Source organism: Atta colombica, unplaced genomic scaffold, assembly GCF_001594045.1.
Source record: "Atta colombica isolate Treedump-2 unplaced genomic scaffold, Acol1.0 scaffold99, whole genome shotgun sequence".
Taxonomy (NCBI): Eukaryota; Metazoa; Arthropoda; class Insecta; order Hymenoptera; family Formicidae; genus Atta; species Atta colombica.
Window position 1 is genome coordinate 588488 of NW_017259593.1, and position 22687 is coordinate 611174.

At 31.1% G+C, this 22687-nt stretch overlaps 1 protein-coding gene across 2 annotated transcripts in view; it reads right to left on the reverse strand.

The window, feature by feature from the left end:
• The window catches only part of LOC108693794 (myotrophin-like), a 32530-nt gene that overhangs the window by 3350 nt on the left and 6493 nt on the right, over positions 1-22687 (reverse strand). For both annotated transcript variants that reach the window (XM_018202940.1, XM_018202938.1), the window contains exon 2: positions 3167-3277. In XM_018202940.1, coding sequence (XP_018058429.1) covers positions 3167-3277 — 111 coding nt within the window. The remainder of the gene's footprint in view (positions 1-3166; positions 3278-22687) is intronic.

A 22687-nucleotide genomic window follows, 5' to 3' on the forward strand; every position in this document is an offset into this window, starting at 1 on the left:
CTAATACACGTAATTTTTGAGTTATTTTATATGATATACATATTCTAACATTTATATTGATATAAAAAGTTAAATATTTCATAATTATTAATTTTTTTATAATTGTATCTGATATTTTTTAAATGCAGAGATTAATGAGGTCAATCACTTAGTTTAAAGAAAATATTAATTATGTAAATATATGGATCATCTTTCGATGTCCTTGACCTTGACGTATGTTGTCAAGATCATCACTCTAAGTCTTCGATAGGTTTTAGCCGCTCGTTTTTCATTAAAAAGTTATTAACAAAAAAAGTAAGAAAAAATAATGTCTTATTTCTGCTATATATATATATATAAAAACTATTCCATACTCTTCCTTACTTATGTAATGCTTACGTAATGGCTTTCTACACGAGACAACTCCCATCCCACTTCCCTCCCTTCTGCTTGGGGGCACACGAATTTCCACGCGAAGCGAGTTTCATCTCATCTCTTCCCTATAACCTATACAGTACATGGGGTGTCAGAAAATTATGTAATGTTTATGGGATTTTTTATTGATAACTTTTTAACGAAGCGACGGCTAAAATTTGTTCAAGGTCACTCAGAATCATGATCTTGATCACAAGTGTCGAAGTCAAGGTCATCGGAGTGTGGTCCATATATCTGTAATTACTAAGAAAACATAGTTAAAAAAAATGTAATTGCATATTGTAAATGCATAATTTTTTTTAATGAATATGTATTTTTTTTAAACTTATTGATTTATCTCATTTTATACATAAAAGTATTAAGGCACAGTTAATAAAAAATAAATAGTTTATGAAATATTTAATTTTTATATATATCGTCGATATATATGTGCCAGAATACAACATAACTCGAAAACTATTGATTTTAAGATAATTCTATCTTAATATTTTTTTACATGCAGAATAATTAAAAGAATTGAATCATATAAGAAAATTATATCATCCCATTAAAAAAAGGTACCTTCACTTATTTAAATGGAATAATATTTGATAAGTGATCTCCATGTGATCTTCAAAAGTCAATTTTTCTCAAAAATTGATTTTATCATTACTTGAGGAGCAGATTTTCAAAAATATGTTTTGTTCAAAATTTATAATTTTCAGAAAACGAGAAAGAAAGAAACTCTAAGAAAATTACTCACAAGAAAATTATACACTTTACGGAAAATAATAATACTAATCAGTAGTATTGCTAAACAATTGCTAAAAATATTAAACAAATGCATTTTGTTTGTCTCTAGTTAAACAGTAGACATGAAATGTCTACGTTGTTCAGCTATAGGGCAGGTAAATCCGGAATTTTTGTAAGTTGTCGTTCTCGAATTCAGTAGACAACATTGGAGTAGAAAAGGGAAGAAAACGAACGTGTCAACAATCAGTCGAGCGCGATGAAATCTGCAGATGAAATCTTTTGTCTTAAGGAACAACATGTCTCACCACTAGTCCCCCGATTTGTGGTTTCCATCTAGCCCAGACTGCAATTCCCTACTATATGTGGGGCGTGATTGAGACAAAAGTAAATGCAATGTTTTACAATACGAAGGCTGCTCTAAAAATCTCTATTAAGAACATGGACAAGAAGAAGTCAGAGCGCGCGTGCAGTTCATTCAGGTTCAGGCTCGAGCGAATCGTGGCCGCTGATGGAGGATACATCGAATAATTTAATTATTTGTTGCACATGTACCAAGTTTTGTACAAATAAATTTATTTTGTCCTTATATTTTCATGATTTTTCTTATGGGTCATTTTCCGGATTTATCTGCACGGGTCTGTAAATTAATGATGAAAAATGCATTCTGAACATCTCAGAGTAGCTTACTGACAGCTGACTCCTAATATGAGTTTTAACATTGAACACTACGTCATCTCTAACTAAAAAAAATGAAATTTTGGACAAAACGCATTTTGAAACGCAGCCTTTCAAAAAATGTATCAGACAAAAGTTATATGTAAGCTTGTAATATGTATATCTTGAATTGTGTAATTGAAGAGAAAGAAAGTATCAAGAAAGAAATTATCATCAAATATAGAAAATTATTTCATATAACACGATTACATGACATACTATTATGTATTGTATTTAATTGCAATACAACATTGTTCATTATTCTGCCTCGATAGTCTAAAGGTTTAGAACGCTCGTATGGAATACAAGAGATCCGGATTCGATTCCCGAGGTAATATTTTTCACAATAAATTTATTTACAATTTTTCAACATTAACATCTTTTTAATAGGATGCCTGATTGAACATCAAATTATTAAAATTGTCAATTTAATTCGTGATATTAATTTAATTGCGTTTATAAGTCGAAACATGAAGTAAAAAGAAGATCAAACTCAAGCGGTCACGAAAAAGTTGGACTCGATTTCTGGCTTCGGAAAAGCACTGCGTGGAAAAACAAATTCGCTCCTGTCAACATAGAGGATTTGATAAATATTTTTCCTCTCATTTTCCTATAATTCTGTAAATTTGTGTATTTTCATGCGTAGAATATATTCTGAGGAGGAAAGTTGTCGCTCAAGTCCCGTTTTATTTTTTTTTTAATTTTAAAGTTTTTTGAAGTAAATTAAAAAACAATAAATTTAATGATAATTTGACTGTGCACAAATGTATATGTATTTTTCAATTTTATGCATTTACTATTTAATTAAATAAAATAAAATTTTATATAAATTGGATTTCTGTATTAAAAATAAAACTTGCATGTGTATTCTGTACGCGTTATCATATGATATATACTTCCAACTTTTCCTACGGCACTAAAATCGCATCGTCTTGATTTTTCATGTTTTCCGAAGCTATATTTCGAGTCCACGTTTCATCCTCGAATTTAATCTCCTCCTTTTTATTCCGTGATCCGGAAAATCAATTCGGCATGCAGTTCGAATAACTACAAATATGATATATATTATATATATATATATATATATGCAAGTATATACTATAGTATATATACTATATAATAATTCAGATTTAAAAAATTATTTAAGCATTAAAGATCTAGTTTTGACCGTTACGGCCATTACTTCTATTCCTTATTGTTGAATTTTCAAATGTACGATCCAGTAAAAATTCTTATTAATTATTCATTGTATACTCTTGCTTTTTCAAGTATTATAATTAATTATTAAATTTTGGTTATTACTAACATTAGCATTTGCTCCTTTCTCCAGTAAATATCTGACAACTTCGCTTTGACCATAATCTGCTGCATAATGTAGTGGTGTTCTTCCATCGATCATTTGATTTACATCAATGTTCTAAAAAAGATAACAATGACAATTAGACGGTGAAGTAAATCAAAGTAAACTGAAGTAAATTAACAGTGAAATAATAACTATATACAGATAGTAAAATGCTACAGTAAAAAATATTGTAAAAAAATTGTGTAATAAGAATATTCAAATAGTAAAACTAAATCAAATAGTAATAGCGTTTATCTAGTTTTTCCACTGGGAATTGCCACTGCAATTGAATGTAAATTAATTCATATATATTTAGTATTGACAAACAATTTAACTCTTAATTATATATTCCCTATTGTCACGATCCCTCTTGTCATCTCATAATTTTAATCTCATAATTTTAAAAGAATTAAAAAATATCTGAATTAATTTAAGGGGAACCTAAACACGATTAATTATATGTAAGCACTAAACATGGTGTATGTAGGATCTACACAGACTAGACTGCTAACTTGTCACTTTTTCTTATGTAAAAGAACATGCTGCAATGTACTCCATAGCTCCTACTTACTCTAATGCGCTCATTAGAGTGAGTAGAAACTATGACAGGAGCATGTTGGAGCATGCGATGTGAGCATGCGAACAAACTAACTTGCGTTTCGTTTCACGCATAATGCGTATGATACATCTGTTAAGCTGGATCCCCCCACCATCAAATCAAGTTCGGAATAGCTCAAAAAATTTAGTGCTTTAGGTGCTAGTTTAGTACCCTATTCATAATTTTACTCAAACCGTTTAACAGTAATAAAAAAAATGGGGGAGGTCCAGCTTAATGGCAAGCACATATTTTTAAAAGTATTCACAACTAAAATAATGTAGATTTTATATGTATTCGAAAAATAAGATTCCAATTTGTTGCTAATCATAAAAAAATAAAATGAATATATAAATATAATAAATTCGTTCCGACTGACACCAAGGCTTAAATTCCATTAATTGCACGTCAAAGAACTTAGTACTCGCATAATATTGGTATTAAAACAATTCTCAGACACCGTAATATCAAAATATATGAATTTCCGATTTTAGTGCTCACTCTGAGTTAATGAAAATAATTAATTCGCGAAAGAACGCGCACCGCGCTCTAAAGTTTGTTGCCCGAGCGTCAAAGAATATGGTGCTTGCATGATATTGATATTAAAACAATCCTTAGACATCGTAGTTTCAAAATATATGCATTTCCGGTTTTAGTGCTCACTCTGAGTTAATGAAATTAATTCGTCGCGAAAGAGCGCGTGCCGCGCACTGAAATTCGTTATTCAATCGTAGATATAGTGTTCCTATACGACGGTGTAGTGTTTAATGTGTTGAAATATTTGAATTAATGCTATATTTGAATTTTTTTGGCTCTATTTTGGAGCACTAAATTAGCACTAAAATCCCTGTGTACTTAATTTTTGTATAGGTGCCTTGTATATATTTTTTTATTATGGGATGTCCAGCTTGCCATTAAGTTGGACCCCCCATTTTTTTTTATTACTGCTAACCGGTTTGAGCATTATAAAATTCTGAATAAGGTACTAAATTAGCACCTAAAAAACAATGTTTGACCTATTTCTAAATTTTTTACCTATTCCGTGATTTTCGATGATGGAGGTCCAGCTTAATAGACGTGCGTATCATTTTATCCTTATTTAACACTGCAACAACAAGGAGAGCTTTCCAACAAGAGATACAGATGCCACGGTGTGGCATGGTGAATTATTCCTTGTTGTTCGCTAATGTTAAATAGAGATGAAGTGTCGCACAGTATCGCATCTTGAAAAGTTCTCAAGGATAAAATGATATCTCATGCACATTACATTATGCAACGGAACACAGCTTAGTTTACACCGAGCTTGATATGTGTATTAAGTATCATATTCGTAAAATCACTTGGTACGCTTAGTATAAACATTGGCGGATTATTTTGGTTTGATATTTCTAAATCACGAGTATCAGACTAAGCTGGTACGTGTATCAAAGAATCTCAGTGCTGTAAATGCTCGTTTTGGATCGTATATTAAAATTCGCGTTTTAGTTGTTAATTTGCTTTTCAGGTTAAAGTTAGAATTAGAAGTTTTATATCTTGAAAAGCAATGAAAATATCATGTTATTTAACCCGATCCGTTCTGAGATGTAAATAAGGACATATCAAATATTTAATCCAATTTGATATGCATACCACCGATGAGATATTGATTATATTTACATGATATCCTTAGGGCCGATTGTTCCATCTTTTGATAAATTTTACCTGTTGGGTAAGTAGCAAGATTACCCAATCACATGCGCGGATTGTCAGATTTACTTTACAGATAAAATTTACTAAAAGGTGGAAAAACCGATTCTTAATCGGGTTTAATAACATCCGTTATGAAATTGACTAATCACAATCGTTTTATTCTTCTTCCGAGGAACAGCTATAATTGGTCAATTTCATAAATGATGTTATTAAATCCATAGAATTTATAGAAGAGAAATAGCCTTTCCAACCAATGAGTAAGAAGTATCAAGACTGAAAGATGGAAGAAGTATATTTCTGTTCTGTTCAGTAACTTTCCTTCTTTTTGCGCATATGCCAAAAAAAGATAGAAGAAAATAGAAAGATATTTCTGTCCTTTAAATTTTCCTCATAGCTCGACGTCTGTCGAGTTCTATTCCTCTTCCATTACTATAAGTTCTACGATTAAACCCGATTAAAAGTACCTGTGGTGTATAGTACTTGTGGTACTTGTTTTCCTGCTGGATTATTAGTTGGATTAGAATCATCGTGCTAGCATAGCAGACAATACGATGGCAAGATTCTAATCCAGCTAGCAATCCAGCAGAAAAACAAGCATCATGTGCCGCAAGCTTAAGAGACCATTATTAAATCGGCGCTTAAAGGTCGACACTTAAAGGTGCCTTTTCATGTCAACGCTCATTTTCGGTGTCAAAATAGGTCACGATAGAAATTGACGAATATCAAGCGTTTTATTTTGATGCTGAAAGTGAGCATTGAGTGTCAGCATGAAAAGGCATGCTTGTTAAAATTTAAGTAATTAAGGACTACTTTCACCAAGCTTTGATTAACTTAACAGGATTCCAACTGAAGCTGATGTCGGAAAAAAATACAAAGAGAGAAGTTATAAATATAGATTTGTAATACTAACTTATGTAGCAAGATTTCTCTCTGGTAGCTGTTTGTTAATAATCTAATTGGAATCCTGCAAAGTTAAGCCCGTTAAGTTAATCAAAGCTTGGTGAAAGTGGTCCTAGGAGTAAGAAACTAATAACGGTACTAATTTCATGATTTAGTTTTGTAGACATGTATATATGTTTGAAACTTAATAATATTCGATTATTAAAAACTGTTTTTATTAAACTGTTTTTATAAATTACTAAAAACTAATTTTATTAAAAACTGTGATTTTAATAAAATTAATGTTATTATCCGAGATTGATTGATTTATCAATAGAGATGTACTGCAGTAAAAAAAATTGTAATTGTAATTTTTCGACAATATATAAGATATTATATAGCGTTAAAAGTATGAATTTTTATTTATACAATATTTATATAATAATAAAAAATCATGAATGAAATGTATTATCGAAATATTTATATTAATAAATCGTAAATTTTTATTAATTGTCAGTAACGTCAATTATTCCCCATTGGTAGTCATGAAAATTTGTCCAGAGCTTTAATAGTCAGCGTACTAATCGATTTAACGGTGTAAAAGGGGTCAATGTTGCAGTGAATGCAGCAGAATGTCACGTGTAAAAAAAGAGATGCCGAAGTCGGATTAGAGTCACTTTAATGAGAATCGAGATACAAAACCGGAAGAATACCATGTTTCAGTCTTATCGGAAACGATTAATAATTCTTATTCTTCTTTAATAAATGATTCTTGAAAATCGGAAAAATAAGAAAGGAGTTAATACGGCCAAAATTAAATTGATGATAATTATTTTAAGATAAACATTAACCCAGACCGAAGCGAAAAAACGTTCGCTTCAGTATCATCATCTTGACAAACATGGCACTATAACAATTGCTCTCACCTATTCACTAACACATTAACAAACTGAAACATGGCGGCACTAATCACGAAGAGGACCACTTTGTCTCGACTCTTTGGGTGCTTTCCAGCAAGAACACAGTCAGACACAGTGAATTGTTTCATCCTTGTTTAACGTAGGCAAACAACAAGGATGTAATAATTCATTGTATTACTTTCCTTACTAGAAAGCACCCTAATTGTTAGAGTGACTCTAGATATTTTTGTGAACTGGCATCCGACTTTTTATAAATTAAATTTTTTTATAAAAAAATGAGAGTATTTCGTTTGTAATTGTATTGTAGTAACAATAGTTATATATAGTTTCGTTTGTTGTATATATAGTTTCATATAATAAAAAATAAAAAATTTCTTAAAAATAAATTGTCATCCGACTTTAAGATAAAAAAAAATTATTAATTATATATTTTGATTCAGAATCGTTTGTAGTCGTTTGTAGTTGCACCGTTTAAAAATTACAGCAAATTTACAATAAACAAATTACGTAACTGCCAATTTTCGAGACATCTCAAATTCGCTCATTCATTTATTGTAAATTTGCTATAACTTTTAAATGGCGTAACTACAAACGACCGGAAAATCAGTACAAACAACTATAAATGATTCTAAGAAAGATGCCGTGAGCGGATTTGAGATATCTCGAAAATTGGCAAAATTACGTAATTTATTTATTGTAAATTTGCTATAACTTTTAAACGGTACAGTTAAACGATCGGAATATCATTACAAACAACTACAAACGATTCTGAATCAAGATATATTAACAATTTTTTTTATCTTAAAATCGGATGGCAGTTATTTTTAAAAAATTTTTTATTTTTTATTATATGAAACTACAAACAAAACTATTGTTACTACAATCAATCAATTATAAATGAAATACTATCATTTTTTATAAAAAAATTTAATTTATAAAAAGTCGAGTGCCAGGTTCACAAAAGTACTCTAAGTCAAGAGACTTTCTAATAAGAATCGTGACATGAGAAAACCGCATTTTGATTGGTGCGGCATGTTTTAACAATTTCCACCTATTATTCCACTTAAATATCTATCTACATTCGTGTTACTCTTAAATTTCAACAATTAATTATTTTAAAGACATTAACGAAATTTCGATTTCTTACATTACATGTCGAAATAACGTATATAAAAAAAAAATTTGCTGTTACAGGCGTTCCAATTTTTCACACTATTTCCTTAACACCTATCGCATTTTTATATATATATAACATTTTTCGCCCATAAAGGACAGCGTTCAGCATTTCGAGGAAATGCTTTAATTATGTAGCCAAGGGCTTTATAAGGGAATTATTGCAAAATGGGATTGTACCTAACCATTTTTAGATTTAAGTTAGAGACATAGAATTAGACAGAGATACGATATATTTTTCGATTTTGTTATCGATTTTGTTAAAACTATTACCCTGCATACAAAAGTCGCGATTCTTAATAGGTATTCCAACAACATACACAGGTGACACAGTAGGTGTTCGTATGCTCCAAATTAACCCAAAGAGCATTTTGATTACAGGTAAGATAGCGGTTGGAGCATGTGCATCAATGTTCAGTAACACGAACGAATTTAGGACAAGCATGTCACCTAACCTAATCCATGAGACCACTCAAACGGGTCGGCATGTGCCTCGTTTCATTTCGGGTATTTTTATCTCGATTATTTAAAAATTTTTTATACAAAATAAATGCGTTTTTAATAAATATAAAAGTTATAAATTAAAATGTCAAAACTTTTTAAAAAAACGAGGAAATATAGTTAACTAATAAAATTTTTTTTTTTTTATTACATTCGTATAATGCTATAAATTTCAAACGTTTCGGCTTACGGTTAAAGTCTTCATCAGTGATAAGAAAATATATTTATGTAATCCCATCCAATGTCAATGAACTAACATATAATATATCATTATCTAATATTGCATATTATATCTTTATCTAATATTGCAACATCATCTCTTGCAAGAACATCTACTATATATACAATTATTGTTTTCACGGAGTAAAAAGAAGGAGACCAACTCAAGTGATTCCCGAAGTCCCGAAAAAAATGAGCTCGAAACATGGTGTCGGAAAAGTTCTGTGTGGAAGAACAAATTCGAGCGCTCGTTCCTGTCGGAGAAAACTGTCAATTTAGAAGAACTTCATAAATATTTTTCCTCCCATTTTCCTATAGTTCTGTAAATTTGTGTATTTTCATGCGTAGAATATATTCTAAGAAATAAAGTTGTCGTTCAAATCCCGTTTTTATTCTTTTTAATTTCAAAGTTTTTTGATGTCAGTAAGTTAAAAATAATTTAATGATAATTTATGACTATGCATAAATATATATATTTTTCAATAAATATTAATGTATTTACTATTTAATCAAATACAATTAAATTTTATACAAATTGGAATTTCTGTATTAAAAATAAAACGTGCATACATATATATTCCATATCATGCATTATCATGTGGTATATATCTCCAACTTTTCCCGCACTAAAATCACATCATCCCGATTTTCCACACCATGTTTCGAGTCCATTTTTATCTTCGAGTTTAGTTTTCTTTTTATTCCGTGATTGCTTTGTTTATCATTCCGAGTCTTCTCTTTACGCTCAGCATTTGTCACATCATTTACAAATATAAATCTTTCTTTTTAAGCTTTTACTCTTATTAGTTTCATATTGTAAACGTAATATTTAATGCTATTCATTTGGTCCATACGAGCTATAAAACTTTTATTAAAAAAACATCAATGTCAGGTGACAGCTCTACAAGTCGAAAAAGATGTAAGTTTTTAATTTTTTTTTCGATTTTAAGTATAAAATCTACTGCAGTATCATTAAAATTTTGTGTCTACTTTAATTTTGTAAAAGGATTTTTAATTTCGTTCAGTAAATTCGGAAATTTTTATATCGATTTGCAAAGTCTTGACAATTTGGCTACTCTAGCATCCCCTGAAAATTTAAGACAATCTTGAAATAAGAACGGACTATGAATACCGCCCTAAGAACGCCCTCTACATTATTTTTTCGTGCAAATTATTAGTCTGTGGACTATTTCATAAGTACACAGCTTTTTGCATAGCTTTTATATGAAGCAAATGTCTTCACGACAGCTCTAGAGCGCCATATTGAATTAAAAAATGGTAAAGATATCAATTTTTTTATTTTTTTTACGTGAAATTAAACAATTTTTTTTCAGCGTAAACTCTACTTCACAGACATGTATTAATGCGTATATACGTTAATCCTGAAAAAGGATTTTTGAATTCATAAAAGAAAAAAAAGTAAGTATTATAAAACTAAAATTATATAATTTAGGCCCGGTTGCATCAACGTTACTTTGACTTTAAGCGAGACTTAAAATTCTATTTGTTTTGTTTGAAAGCCAAAAAAGAGAAAGAATTTTAAGCATTGCTTAAAATCAATACATTGATGCAATCGGACCTTAGTGTATACCTATAGATTTTAAGATCCCTTTAATTGCATTCACAATAAGTGTACACCAGCGTTGCATTAATTTGTCCAGTGGAAAAAACTATAATACATATAATACATATAATTAAAAATAATATATTATTTTTAAATTTCCAATTCATATGTATATAAGATAAAATTAAGTGTTTTATATATGTTATAAGTGTATGTGCGTGTGCGTGTGTAACAAAACTTACAAGATATATTGAAAGATGTGATCTGTTTTTTATTCTTGTACACTAGACTACATTAGAACTCTCTTTTTCCTTTTTATTGAATATTAAACATCAGAGTGTCTGATAATTAATGATAAAACTCTCGCATAGCGGCAAAATGTACTAAACTGATTGTGGATCGAAAAGTCCTCTACATCTCATCTAGCAATTTTCACAATAATTAACAAGATATTAACTACTAAAAATTAGAGTTTGGAAAAAGAACTGGAAAAGGTAAAAGTCAATTGATATGTTGTAAAACAATAGGCGAATGCTGTCAATGAATTATCGTTAAGCTGTTCTCTAACATTAAGAACTTCATTATTATCTGTTATACTTAGCTGGATACTCAAAACAAGAATTCAGTCATTTACCTAAAATCAAATTAATATGTGAAATTTTTGAAATATTATTCGTAGTCTATGTATTGAAATTGATTGTATCAGTTAGATAAAACTTATATTGTATTCAGCATAACGATGATCCGTTATAATGCGATGTGATTATAATTATAATATGTCTTGAGAGCGTGTGAGAGGACGTTTCTCATTTAAAATGTTTATAAGTATAATATATAAGTATAATATATAAATATAATATATAAAAGTTAAGAGAATAAATACCAATGCAAAACTCGATAATACAAATTATAACTTATAAAACATGAAAATCGAATAAATATCAACATAAAAATCGACTAGAATTTATTTAAGTGATGTATGTGTGAGCGAATGCGTATCGTGTGGCTGCAATATTGGGGAGCAATAAAATAGATAGAAGCGATTAGAAGGTAGGCAGAGTGATTATTAGTAAGAGCAAAGGTAATACAAAGTGCGTCAAAATCTGGACAAATTTACTTTAAATTTTCCACTATTTGCGGAAATATATATTGTGCCTCCGCCAGAGATTGTTAGCGTCTGAGAAAGTCCAATGCTTCTAGTAAACAGTCATATTCTCAAAATGGCCGTGATGTTGAAACCAAGTGCGGAATATAATCGAAGAGCTACGATCATCGAAGGCCTTCGCGCTGGGCTCAGCAAAGGAAATAATTCGGTTCTTTGGATATCCGAAATCAATCGTTTATAACATTATGGTAAAATATACGGCTTTAGAACAGTTTAACGAAGGTTCCAATATGCGAGGAAGAGTCGAAAGACGCATCGCGAGGATGCCCGCAATCGTTGAAAGGGCTCAAGCGCTAATTTCGAATGACCTAGGGCAATCGTTGCGAAAATTAGCATCGATTGTTGATATAAGCGAGTCAACAATTGTATTGCCGAAGAGGTACAAATTCGATACAAATCGTATATATTAAAGATACGATACTCTCTAAGGCTGCCAAGACAAGCCGAATTGCTTGTCTCGGCATTCTGGCCTTCTAACAGTCCAGATTTAAATCCTTTGGATTACTATGTATGGAGCGTAGTTGAAAAAGTCACAAGTCTCGACATCCCAATGTGATGTCATTAAGGACCGCTATTGAAATAGCATTCGTCGGCATGGACAGCGCTACATTACAGCGTGTGTACTTCAGACCGAGAATAAAGGCCGTCATTCAAGCTAATGGGGGGAATATATCGAATAATTGTGCTCTACAGGGATCCCCCAAGTACCATGTAAAAGGATTTTTTGTAATATTGGATATGGAAAAAAGTTCGTGGCGATTTTTTAGAATTTTTTTAAAATTAAAGTTTTCTTAGAGTATTGAAATCAATTTATTTAAACCAAATATGCTCCATTATTTTCTATAATATTTTGCCATTTTTGGGGCAGAGCCATAATTCCATCGCGATAGAACTTCTGTGGTTTCTGATCGAAAAACTGCTTCAAGTGATTTTCACAGGCCTCTTTTGAAGCTAGCTTTACACCATTAAGAGAGTTCTGCAGAGACCTAAACAAATGATAGTCTGAGGGTGCTATGTCAGGACTATACGGTGGATGCATTAAAAGCCAAGTTCTCGCAATTTTTGCCGAGTCATCAAAGGTGTGTGGTCGAGTGTTGTCATGATGGAAGACGATATCTATCCTATTGATTAATTCTGGCCGCTTCCTCTCAATTGCTTGTTATATCTCTGCAGTTGTTCACAGTAGAGTTCGGAATTAATTGTTTGATTGGACGATAACAGCTCATAGTGAACGATTCCTTTCCAGTCCCACCACACACACAACATCACCTTCTTCCTCGTCAATCCAGGTTTTGCGCCTTGCTTGCGCCTTCTCTTTTTTCTTTATCCACAATCTTTTTCTAGTTGGATTGTCGTGAGTGCCATCCATTTTTCATCACTAGTTATCATTCTCTTCAGAAATGGCTCAATTTCATTCCGTTTTAGTAGCGTATCACAAATGTTAATTCGGTCTATCATGTTCCTAACACTCAACTCGTCAGGAACCCAAATATCGAGCTTCTTTTTGTATCCAGCTTTGTGTAAATGATTTAAATGTATTTTGTGATCGATGCCTAGTTCCCTGGCAATCTCCACAATGCTCACATGTTTATCATGTTCAACTTTTACCATGATTTCATCGGATTTTTCAGTGATTGGTCGACCGGAGCGAGGTTCGTCTTACTCATCGACATTTCCAGCACTAAAGTGAGCGAACCATTTCCATGCTGCTGATTTTGATAGAGTATCTTCACCGTAAATAGCGCAAATTTTTTTCACAAGCCTGTGCAGCATTCTTGCCTTTATCGTAGTGATACTGCAAAATGTAGCGAATTTTTTCCTTATTTATTTCTATTTTCAAAATAAAATATTTTTGATCCACTTCACCAATTTCAATCTTTTTCGGCTCAAAACAAAGGTTAAAATGTCACTTTTTAAACGCACGTCTAGTGTTGCGATTAGTAGTTGCCGACTGCTGAGCATTTAATGCCATCTAGCGGAAAAAATGCCATGAACTTTTTCCCATCTCAATATTTAATTTTTCATTAAAAACATTTTGTTTAAAGAAATTATTCGATTTGTTCGGATTTTGGTGACATACCCTGTATAATTGGTATAAATGAAGGAGTGCTCGTGCGAAAAGGAGAACAAGAATATGAGTTTAGAGGAAAAGGGAGGTTAGGAGGCGGAATGACATGGTCAACTGAGAAGGCGGAAAAAGGAAAATCCGATCTCAGATAAAGAAAATTGATTACAGAAGTAAAAGAGGTAGAGAAAAAGGCTAGTGAAACAGAACAGAAAAGGATAACAATAGAAGAAAAGTGGCAGAGAATTAAGGAAATTGTGAAGCGTTAGTCAAGAAGAAGATAAAAATTAAAAGTTTTGAACTAGGACACAAGGATTGGTGAGATAGAAATTGTACCAGGAAGAAAAAGGAAATACAGAGAATAAAAAATGAAGACAAGAAAAAACAGGTAGGAGAGAATATATGGAAGAAAAAACTAAAGAAATTAAAAGAGAAGAAGCAAAAAGAAAAGAGAGAGGGAGAAGAAGCTGAATTGAGATACTTGAAGAGACAAGCAGATGTAGAGAAATTTGTAAACAAGAAAAGAAGCAAGAGGATATGGAGAGATAATAATATTGAGACAAAAGAATGGAGACAACATTTTATGAATCTGCTAAATGGCATTGAGATAATTACACAGAAAAAGGAAGAAATGGAGGCAAAAGACAGGATGGGAAAACAGGAGAATAAGGATTTGGAAGAGGAAGAAATCAAAGGAGCTAAAGAAGACAAAAAATAAGAAAGTTGTAGGTATCGACAGAATCTCGATGGAAATGGAAATATGCGGGATACGTTGTGAAAGACGTGGTCAAATTATTGAAACAAGTGTGGAGACAAGACGAAATTCCTGAGGATTGGAGACAGAATATCATTGTACTATTATAAGAGAGGAAACATTGAATTAGTAGGAAACTATAGAAGGATACTCATTACTATGTACAGTGTACAAATGGTATGAGAGGAGATCCTAAGAATTAAATTGGAAGAGGTATGGAAGAAAAGTCTAATCCCGGAGATGCAAACGGGATTCAGAAAAGGCAGGTCGATGATAGATAACATATTATTAAATAATTTGATTCAAAAGAGCAAGCAAGCAGGAGATAAGGAAAAGAAAATGTACGCTCTCTTTGCGGATCTAAAGGCAGCTTTCAAGAGTGTATAGCTCACTCTTAAGGAGATATAAAATTAAGGAATAGCTGATAAGGAGATTAGAGCACATATACGCGAGAACATGGAGATTGCTGTTAAGATCAAAGATTTGTTAAAGAAGTTCCAGACAAGAAGAGGAATTAAGAAAGGCTGTGTTCACTCCTGTTTAATTTATACATTGCGGATCATGACTGAGAGTAAGGAATAGGGATATAGGAGGAATTGCATAGTGTAAGAATCTGGAACCTAGTGTATGCGGATGACAATAGTGCTATTGGCGAAAAATAGGGCTATTAATAATTGCGTTATTAGATATGATGGATACATTTAGAAGATTTTTAAAAGATAGGAAACTAGAATTATGCGCCGAAAAAAATGAAAATAGTAGTATTTAATAAATGGGGAAGGAAAAGAAGGAATTATGGAAATGGGAGAACAAAGAAATTAAGGAGATACAATTTTTCAAATATTTAGGTTTCACATTTAATAGGGAAGGTGATCACAAAGTAGAATTGAGCAAAAAAGGGAGGATGGCAGCTAGAAAGATGGGGATTAGAGGAAAGCTTCTGCTTATGCAGAAACGATTTTATAAGGAGATGAGTACTGTTTAAATATCTAATTCAAAGTGTTATCGGGGATGGAAATTTGGGAATGGGAAGAAATTTTGAAAAAATTATAATGGATTATGTGAATATTCAATATAGAGTTTTGCACAAGATAATAAGATACGAGAAAAGAATAAAGACAATAAGGGAAGATAGTCTGTTAGGAGGAGAAAGAAGAGAGCGATTGGAAGGATTAAGAAGTTTGATATGGGGAATAGATGTCCCAATTATTTAAGAAAGAAAAACCTATATAGATTGGGAATAAGCGAAAGTATGAGAGGGGTGGTAAGATGCGGAAATATAGAAGAAGGAAATAAATACTAGTTAGATATAAGGAATAAAGAAGCTGCGTAATAGGGATGAATTGCGTGGAATATTATTTGGAGGAATGCAATAAAAAGTGTGTAATTGGTTTAGAAATTTAAGAGAAGATAAGAAGGAAATATGGAAGAAACTTTGGAGCGAAGAATTAGATTCAGAAAAATGTAAAGTTTTAAATAAATTAAAGAGAGAAAGGGAAAAAAAGATTAGGAAAAAGAGAATTGATGAAAAGAGAATTATCGAGGTAACTGACATGGAGTAATCAATATATTGTAGATAGTGGAACAAGATTGCGTCTGGCTGCGTAAAGTATACTGTTAGAAATGCTAGGAGATATTTTTTATGTGCTTATATTGTATTACATTATGCGATGTATTTATATATTTTTATATTTATATAATATATTATATATTTTAGTGAGGCTGTGATACATGGATATTTAAGATAAAGGAATTTATATTGTGATAATCGGAACTGTGATAGAATAGATTAAAATAATTACTAAAATACTTAGGAACGAACAGAAAATTAGAAACAAGATTTGTGGTGTAGTGCATAAGAAATAAAGATAGAGTCAAATAGTTTAAGTTTTTTTATCTGTGGTGTAGAAGGATGAGGTGTAGAAAGTATGTTTAAGAGATTTATTGTAAATCAAGTCTCTTCTTGTAAGCTGAAGTAATAAAGTATAAAAATAAATCTATTCTCTTCATAAAAATCGATTATACAAATTTATAATTTATAAAACAAGAACACATACATTTCCTCTAAATTAAATCATTATATAATGAATCCAACAATTTTATAGATTAAAACCATTTTTTTTGTTTTTTTTATATGGATCTTCTGAACTAGTTTATTAAATCCTTGCTCTTCGTCTAAAATTTTGATGTCATTCCAATCAAAATCGTAATTGTGTTCCGTTCTATATTCTGTAATTACAGAGTGTCATATAGTATTCCTATTTATATGATTTCGATGTTCATTAATACGTGCCTTCAATAACCGTTTCGTCCCATAGGATGCATCACAATTTTGATGCATCACAATTAATTTTGTAGATTATATTAGAGTGCAATTGTGACGGTAATTTATCTTTTTGTGATGTTATAAAAGTATTTAATTTATTAATTCCTATATAAGCTAAACGCACCATTCGGTTATTTTTGAAAAATCTCTTGAATTTCTCTGCTACTGAAGGCACATAGAGAACAATATGTAATTAAATTTTTGGCAGTATTCTTTCGATGCGTATTCTTATTAAATTGTTCGAATTTAATGTTCGAATTTAATAGCCTTTTTCTAATGCTTTCAAAAATCAGCCTTAAAGGATAATCGTTAATAAATAGGATGTTAATAATGAACCTAAAATTTTTCTCATGGAAAGTTGAATGCGATAATAAAATCCTGTTTATCAAAACCATAATTGTCCCCATTTTATGATATCTCGAATGACACGAATAGTTTAGATATCATGCCGAGAATGAGGGTTGTGTTACTAATCATATATGAAATACTCATCCTTCTTTATTAAGGTTACGTCCAAAAAATCCACAAAAGCAATTACCGCCTCGTTCCATAGAATCAAGGAAACTATTAAACATATTTAATTATCAATATTTTTCTTCTGTATTGATAGTGCAATCAATGTACTTTCACGTAGAAATCCAATGAAAATGGCGAACTTTCAAGAAGTTCTCTCTAGATCCTGCATAACAAGATCCACTATAATCGGGGAGACTCCATAGGAACACCATGCGATTGTTTATAAAATTTTTCGTTAAAAATAAAAAGTAGAATGGAGCACTAAGTTAATTGCTTTCATAAACTCTGTTTTAGGCAATATGATATTGCTTTCTGTCAATCAATGTTATTCAATATTCTTGATAACTAAATCAATCGGTATATTGATGAAGAGTGATATCATGTCGAGCGAAACAATCTGGTTATGTGATAATTTGGCATGAGTTAAGCCTTTAACTAGCTGAAAACTGTTTTTAATATAGTCAAAACAATTTTTCAAGATAAGAGACTAAAATGTTATGAAAAGAAAGCGAGATTGTGTAATGGATTGCCTAATTTGTTAATTTTTCGGCAATGCATATGCCCTCGACGAACAAAAATTTATTTTCTTCTTTATAGAGCTCTAAGAATTTTTTTATCAACTTTTTGGACTGCATTTTCTTATATTGGCAATTATTTTTACCAACATGAGAAAATATTTAAAAATTCTGAAAAAATTCTCAGAATTTTATGAAAAAAAATTAACAATTTTTGTCTCTTGCTGTTTTTCTGTAAAGTTGATAGTATTTGAGTAAAAAATTATTGAAAATCAATATCCATCGATTTTTGGTAATTAATATCTTAACTGTGACCGTAATTAATAATAAATGCAAGAATTATAACATGATATATAAAATGTATTAAAAAGAATTCTATAAATAACACATTGTAAAATTACATTACATTACATGTTTCAACTCTTGAATTGAGCCATCCTCAGATAAAACAAAATTCACAATCTTAAAATTCATTTCTATCGTCATAGAAAAATGATGAAAGTTATCTAATTTACACAGCAATATCGATAAATGCCTCACGGAGACCATGAATTACTTGCAAGCGATTTACTGATTGATTATTCGGAATTTCATGATATTCTTGAAACAACTTAACTTCCGTCGCGCGGAATAGCTCGCCGAGTAAATTAATCGGGCAGGGAATGAAAGAGATTCATTGTAAAGGAGAAAGAAGGCGCTTACATATAACGAATGCAATTATGTAGCAAAACGAAATACAACACTCTTTATTCTATGCAGCACAATACATATAATTTAGAACAATAAATAAGATACAAAAGAATAATGATAGCGCTCTTTGTACGCGGTGATGTGAAAATACGGGTCCAGGCGCTAGTGCCCTGGTACTGCGATGTAGGTACACGTCAATACGATCGCGGCGCGGCAGCGCGAAACGCAAATCATGAATTTCGAATGTACCTATGGCACATCTGAGTAGCGCGATCGACTGCCGAGAACGGAGACGGAGACGGAGAACTATTCCCTTTTGCCGATCGCGTCGTGTGTAAAGTTGCGGATGCTGTCTTTCGATTATTGGGAACGTCCAATAGAGGCAGAGAATACTCTACCCCTTTGTCTCGTCTGCTCGAATACTGCGAGAAGCGGCTTCCAAATGTGTTGAGAACGGTAGGATCTGGTCGTCTCGTAGGAACTGGAGCAAAAAGCCTCCTCGGAAAAATTCGCCTTTTATATGATGGATTTTTGACAGCACCGCGGATTCGGCGAAGCTCGGTTCGTATATTCTCGAACAGTATCTCCATATGCGTGACAGATATCTGTACTGTCGGGGGGTAGCGCTCGGCAGCGTTCGGTCGTTCTCGCGGAACTTCGACTGGTACCTAAGAATTAATTTGCTGTTTTCTTTAAAAAATATTCGGGCGCACTGCGCATCGCTGCATGTAATACAGCGGCATCCGACTGTTCGGTTTTTCAGGACGCATCGTTACATTCTAATTAAAGAAACATATTTGTTAACCAATAAATAAAAATAAAAAATAAAATTAAAATCTGAATAAAGTTTTGTTTTATCTGAAGATAGCTCAATCCAAGAGCTGAAACATGTAGTGTAATATGTTTTACAATGTGTTATTTATAGAATTTTTTTATATCATATTACAATTTTTGCATATAATTAATTACGTTGATTCTTATATGCCCTATACTTCTTTGTATTGTCTTTTAAAAAACTAAGAGTCTTATATTATTTGTTATTTAATATCTTTACTATTGCGAAAAAATTGCAAAGCAGTAGAAAGTTCTTTTTGAATCAGTTCTTTTTGATCAGTTTAGTCCATTCTGTCGCTAGATTAATTTAATTCATTCAGTCGCGAGAGTTGTTTATCGTTAATTATCAGACAACCTATATATCTGTAACTTCTTTTACACCGAGCACTTGACATGCGTATTAACTAGTAACTTTCTATTAAATTATTTTAATTTCAGCAATGTATTTAAAGAATAATGTAACTAAATTACTATAATATGCATCAAAATGATTAATTAAATACACATATATGCATATTTACATCAGAGCTAAGATTTAGTTGCACATTTGGCCGATTTTCGGCTTAGTTTCTGTCCCTTCATCAACATGCGCGCAGTCTAAATCTCAGCTTTAGTTTCGCCGAAATTAAGATAATTCAATAATTACTAGTATCAAATGCACGATAAATTAGATATATCTCATTTTAAGTTCTAAAAATGTTCAGCCATAAAAAAAACAAAGTCCTAAACAATTGTATAGTTTCCATAAATGATATAAAAACAGAGCTCGGTAAAATAACTGATACGACTATTTAAAATAAAAAATAAAGAAAAATAAAGAAGTTTCAGAAATTTATTTAAAACAGAAAATCGTAGGAGTCGGTAAAGTAAGATACGACTTATTTGAAATAAAAAATATAAAATAAGTCCCAAGAACTTACTTAAAATATTAAATAAGAAATAGATCACAAGAAATTAATTAAGATATAAAATAAGAAACAGGACCCGAAAGTACACTTATTTATTTAAAATATAGAATAACTTTTATTTAAAATAGAAAAAATAACTTGTCTTTTATTTTAAATAAGTTTTCGAAGACGATTTCTTATTTTAGATAAGAAATTAAAGTCTATAATTAATATTTAATAGTATTAACCCTTCGCGAATCACAGATGGAAAATTGAAACATAAATCATATGTAGGTATATCTTGTATCCTACACATGCTATACTTCATCATAAACATACTATAATTTAACTAATAACCGCCATTTTTACTGAGGGATCAGTAACATAACTAATTTATTTAAAATAAAAAATATAAAATAGATTCCAGAAAATTATTTTAAATATAAAGTCGATAAAAAACTGATACAACTTATTTAAAAAAATATAAAAAGTTCCAAAAACTTACTTAAAATATTAAATAAGAAATAGGTCAGAAATTATTTAAAATAATAAATACTAAATAACGTTTTAATTTTTTTTTTATTTAAAATATATATTTTAAATAAATTTATTTGAAATAAAGACCGAGTTCTGCATAAGAGAATATTGGATATAAAAAGAAAGCTATCATTAAGCTATTGTAGTATTTTTCATGTGATATTATATTAATGTAAGTATATATTAATGTAAGTATTTATTTTCAATAATTCTTTATCACTAATAAGAATTTTTAATATATTCAACAGCGTCTTTGCGTTGCAAAAAAAAGTTTAAAAACATTTAAAAGGTAAATATTCAATATGTGTAAAATTGACACCTCATCTTTTGATATCACAAGTTTTGATAAAAGTTCCATTGGCACCCGCAATAGTTCTACAGTTCCTGATAGATTTTATAAATAATTCCGTTGATTTAGTTAAAAAAAATAACACTTGAAAATTTGAAGTGCTAACTTCCTGTGCACCACAAGATTCGAAAAAAATCCATTGAAAACTATGAAATTTTATAGTTCTCGATGAATTCTACAATTCCTGATAGGTTTTTAACAATATTCGGTCTCTAAGTACTTTTTAATTTGGAAACATTAGTAGCGTCTCGGCGCTAAGCTATGCGCAGCGACACTACCGTGGCTACTTTTTTACGAGTCGGTGAGTTGTATCAGATCGAGATTATCGGATCTCAATAAGGACTGAACTAATCAAGTTCTAAGTGTGCAATCGATTGCAACCGCTCGGAATATATAATGAAAGTATTTTTATTTTTTTCTCTACGAGCGGAAATGTTGTAACGTAAGATACGAATCTGAAGCTTTTTTTTATTAAGAAAAAATTAAGAAACGTCGTCATCGTTATGGAGTGGAGGTAATGTCCTTTTGGAATTTTTGACACAAGAGACAAATGTGGCGCTAGCAATACATGGTCACACATGGTCAGCGAGCGTTGCAAGCACTGTGACGGTTCTGCACATTTTACATATTCTACATTTTGCAGGGATTATAAATTGAAGTTATTGACGTTATTGTTATTTTACGATTACGCGATCGCGGAGGAGTTGAATAAGTGCGATTGTGATTATATTATATATAATATTGGGTTCCGGTTATCTCAAATATTGATAAAAATACTTTTAGTCAATGTATTTTCGCGTAATTAAATGTCTAGATTATCCAAATAATATCGAAATTGTTGAGGAACTATGATCACGACATCCTTAATCGGGTTTAATAACAGTGATGAAAATACATCCAATCGATTCGTTTTCGCATAAAAATAAGTAAAAGTTTGACAAAAAAAATGTCACTCTGTCTCATGAAGCGTGGATTAATCATTGAAGTCGATGACTATTCAAGACTATTTAAGACTATTAAGACTATTAAGAAGTTGGTCACAGTGACGAAATATTGCGATGCAAGCATACATTGCAGACACTACAGTAAAATTTTCATTTCCTTGCTTTAGGGCCAGTATTCATAATCAGATCTTCTTAAGTACGATCTTAAGAAGATCACGAACCAATTAGAGGATTGCATTAGCGTCTTAAGACATTATTTAAGATGATCTTGAAATAAGAATCGAATGAATACTGGCCTAGATCGGAATAGCGGCTCGTATTGATTCCGCATTCGCAAGTTCCGCCCAATAGGAAAATGAATTC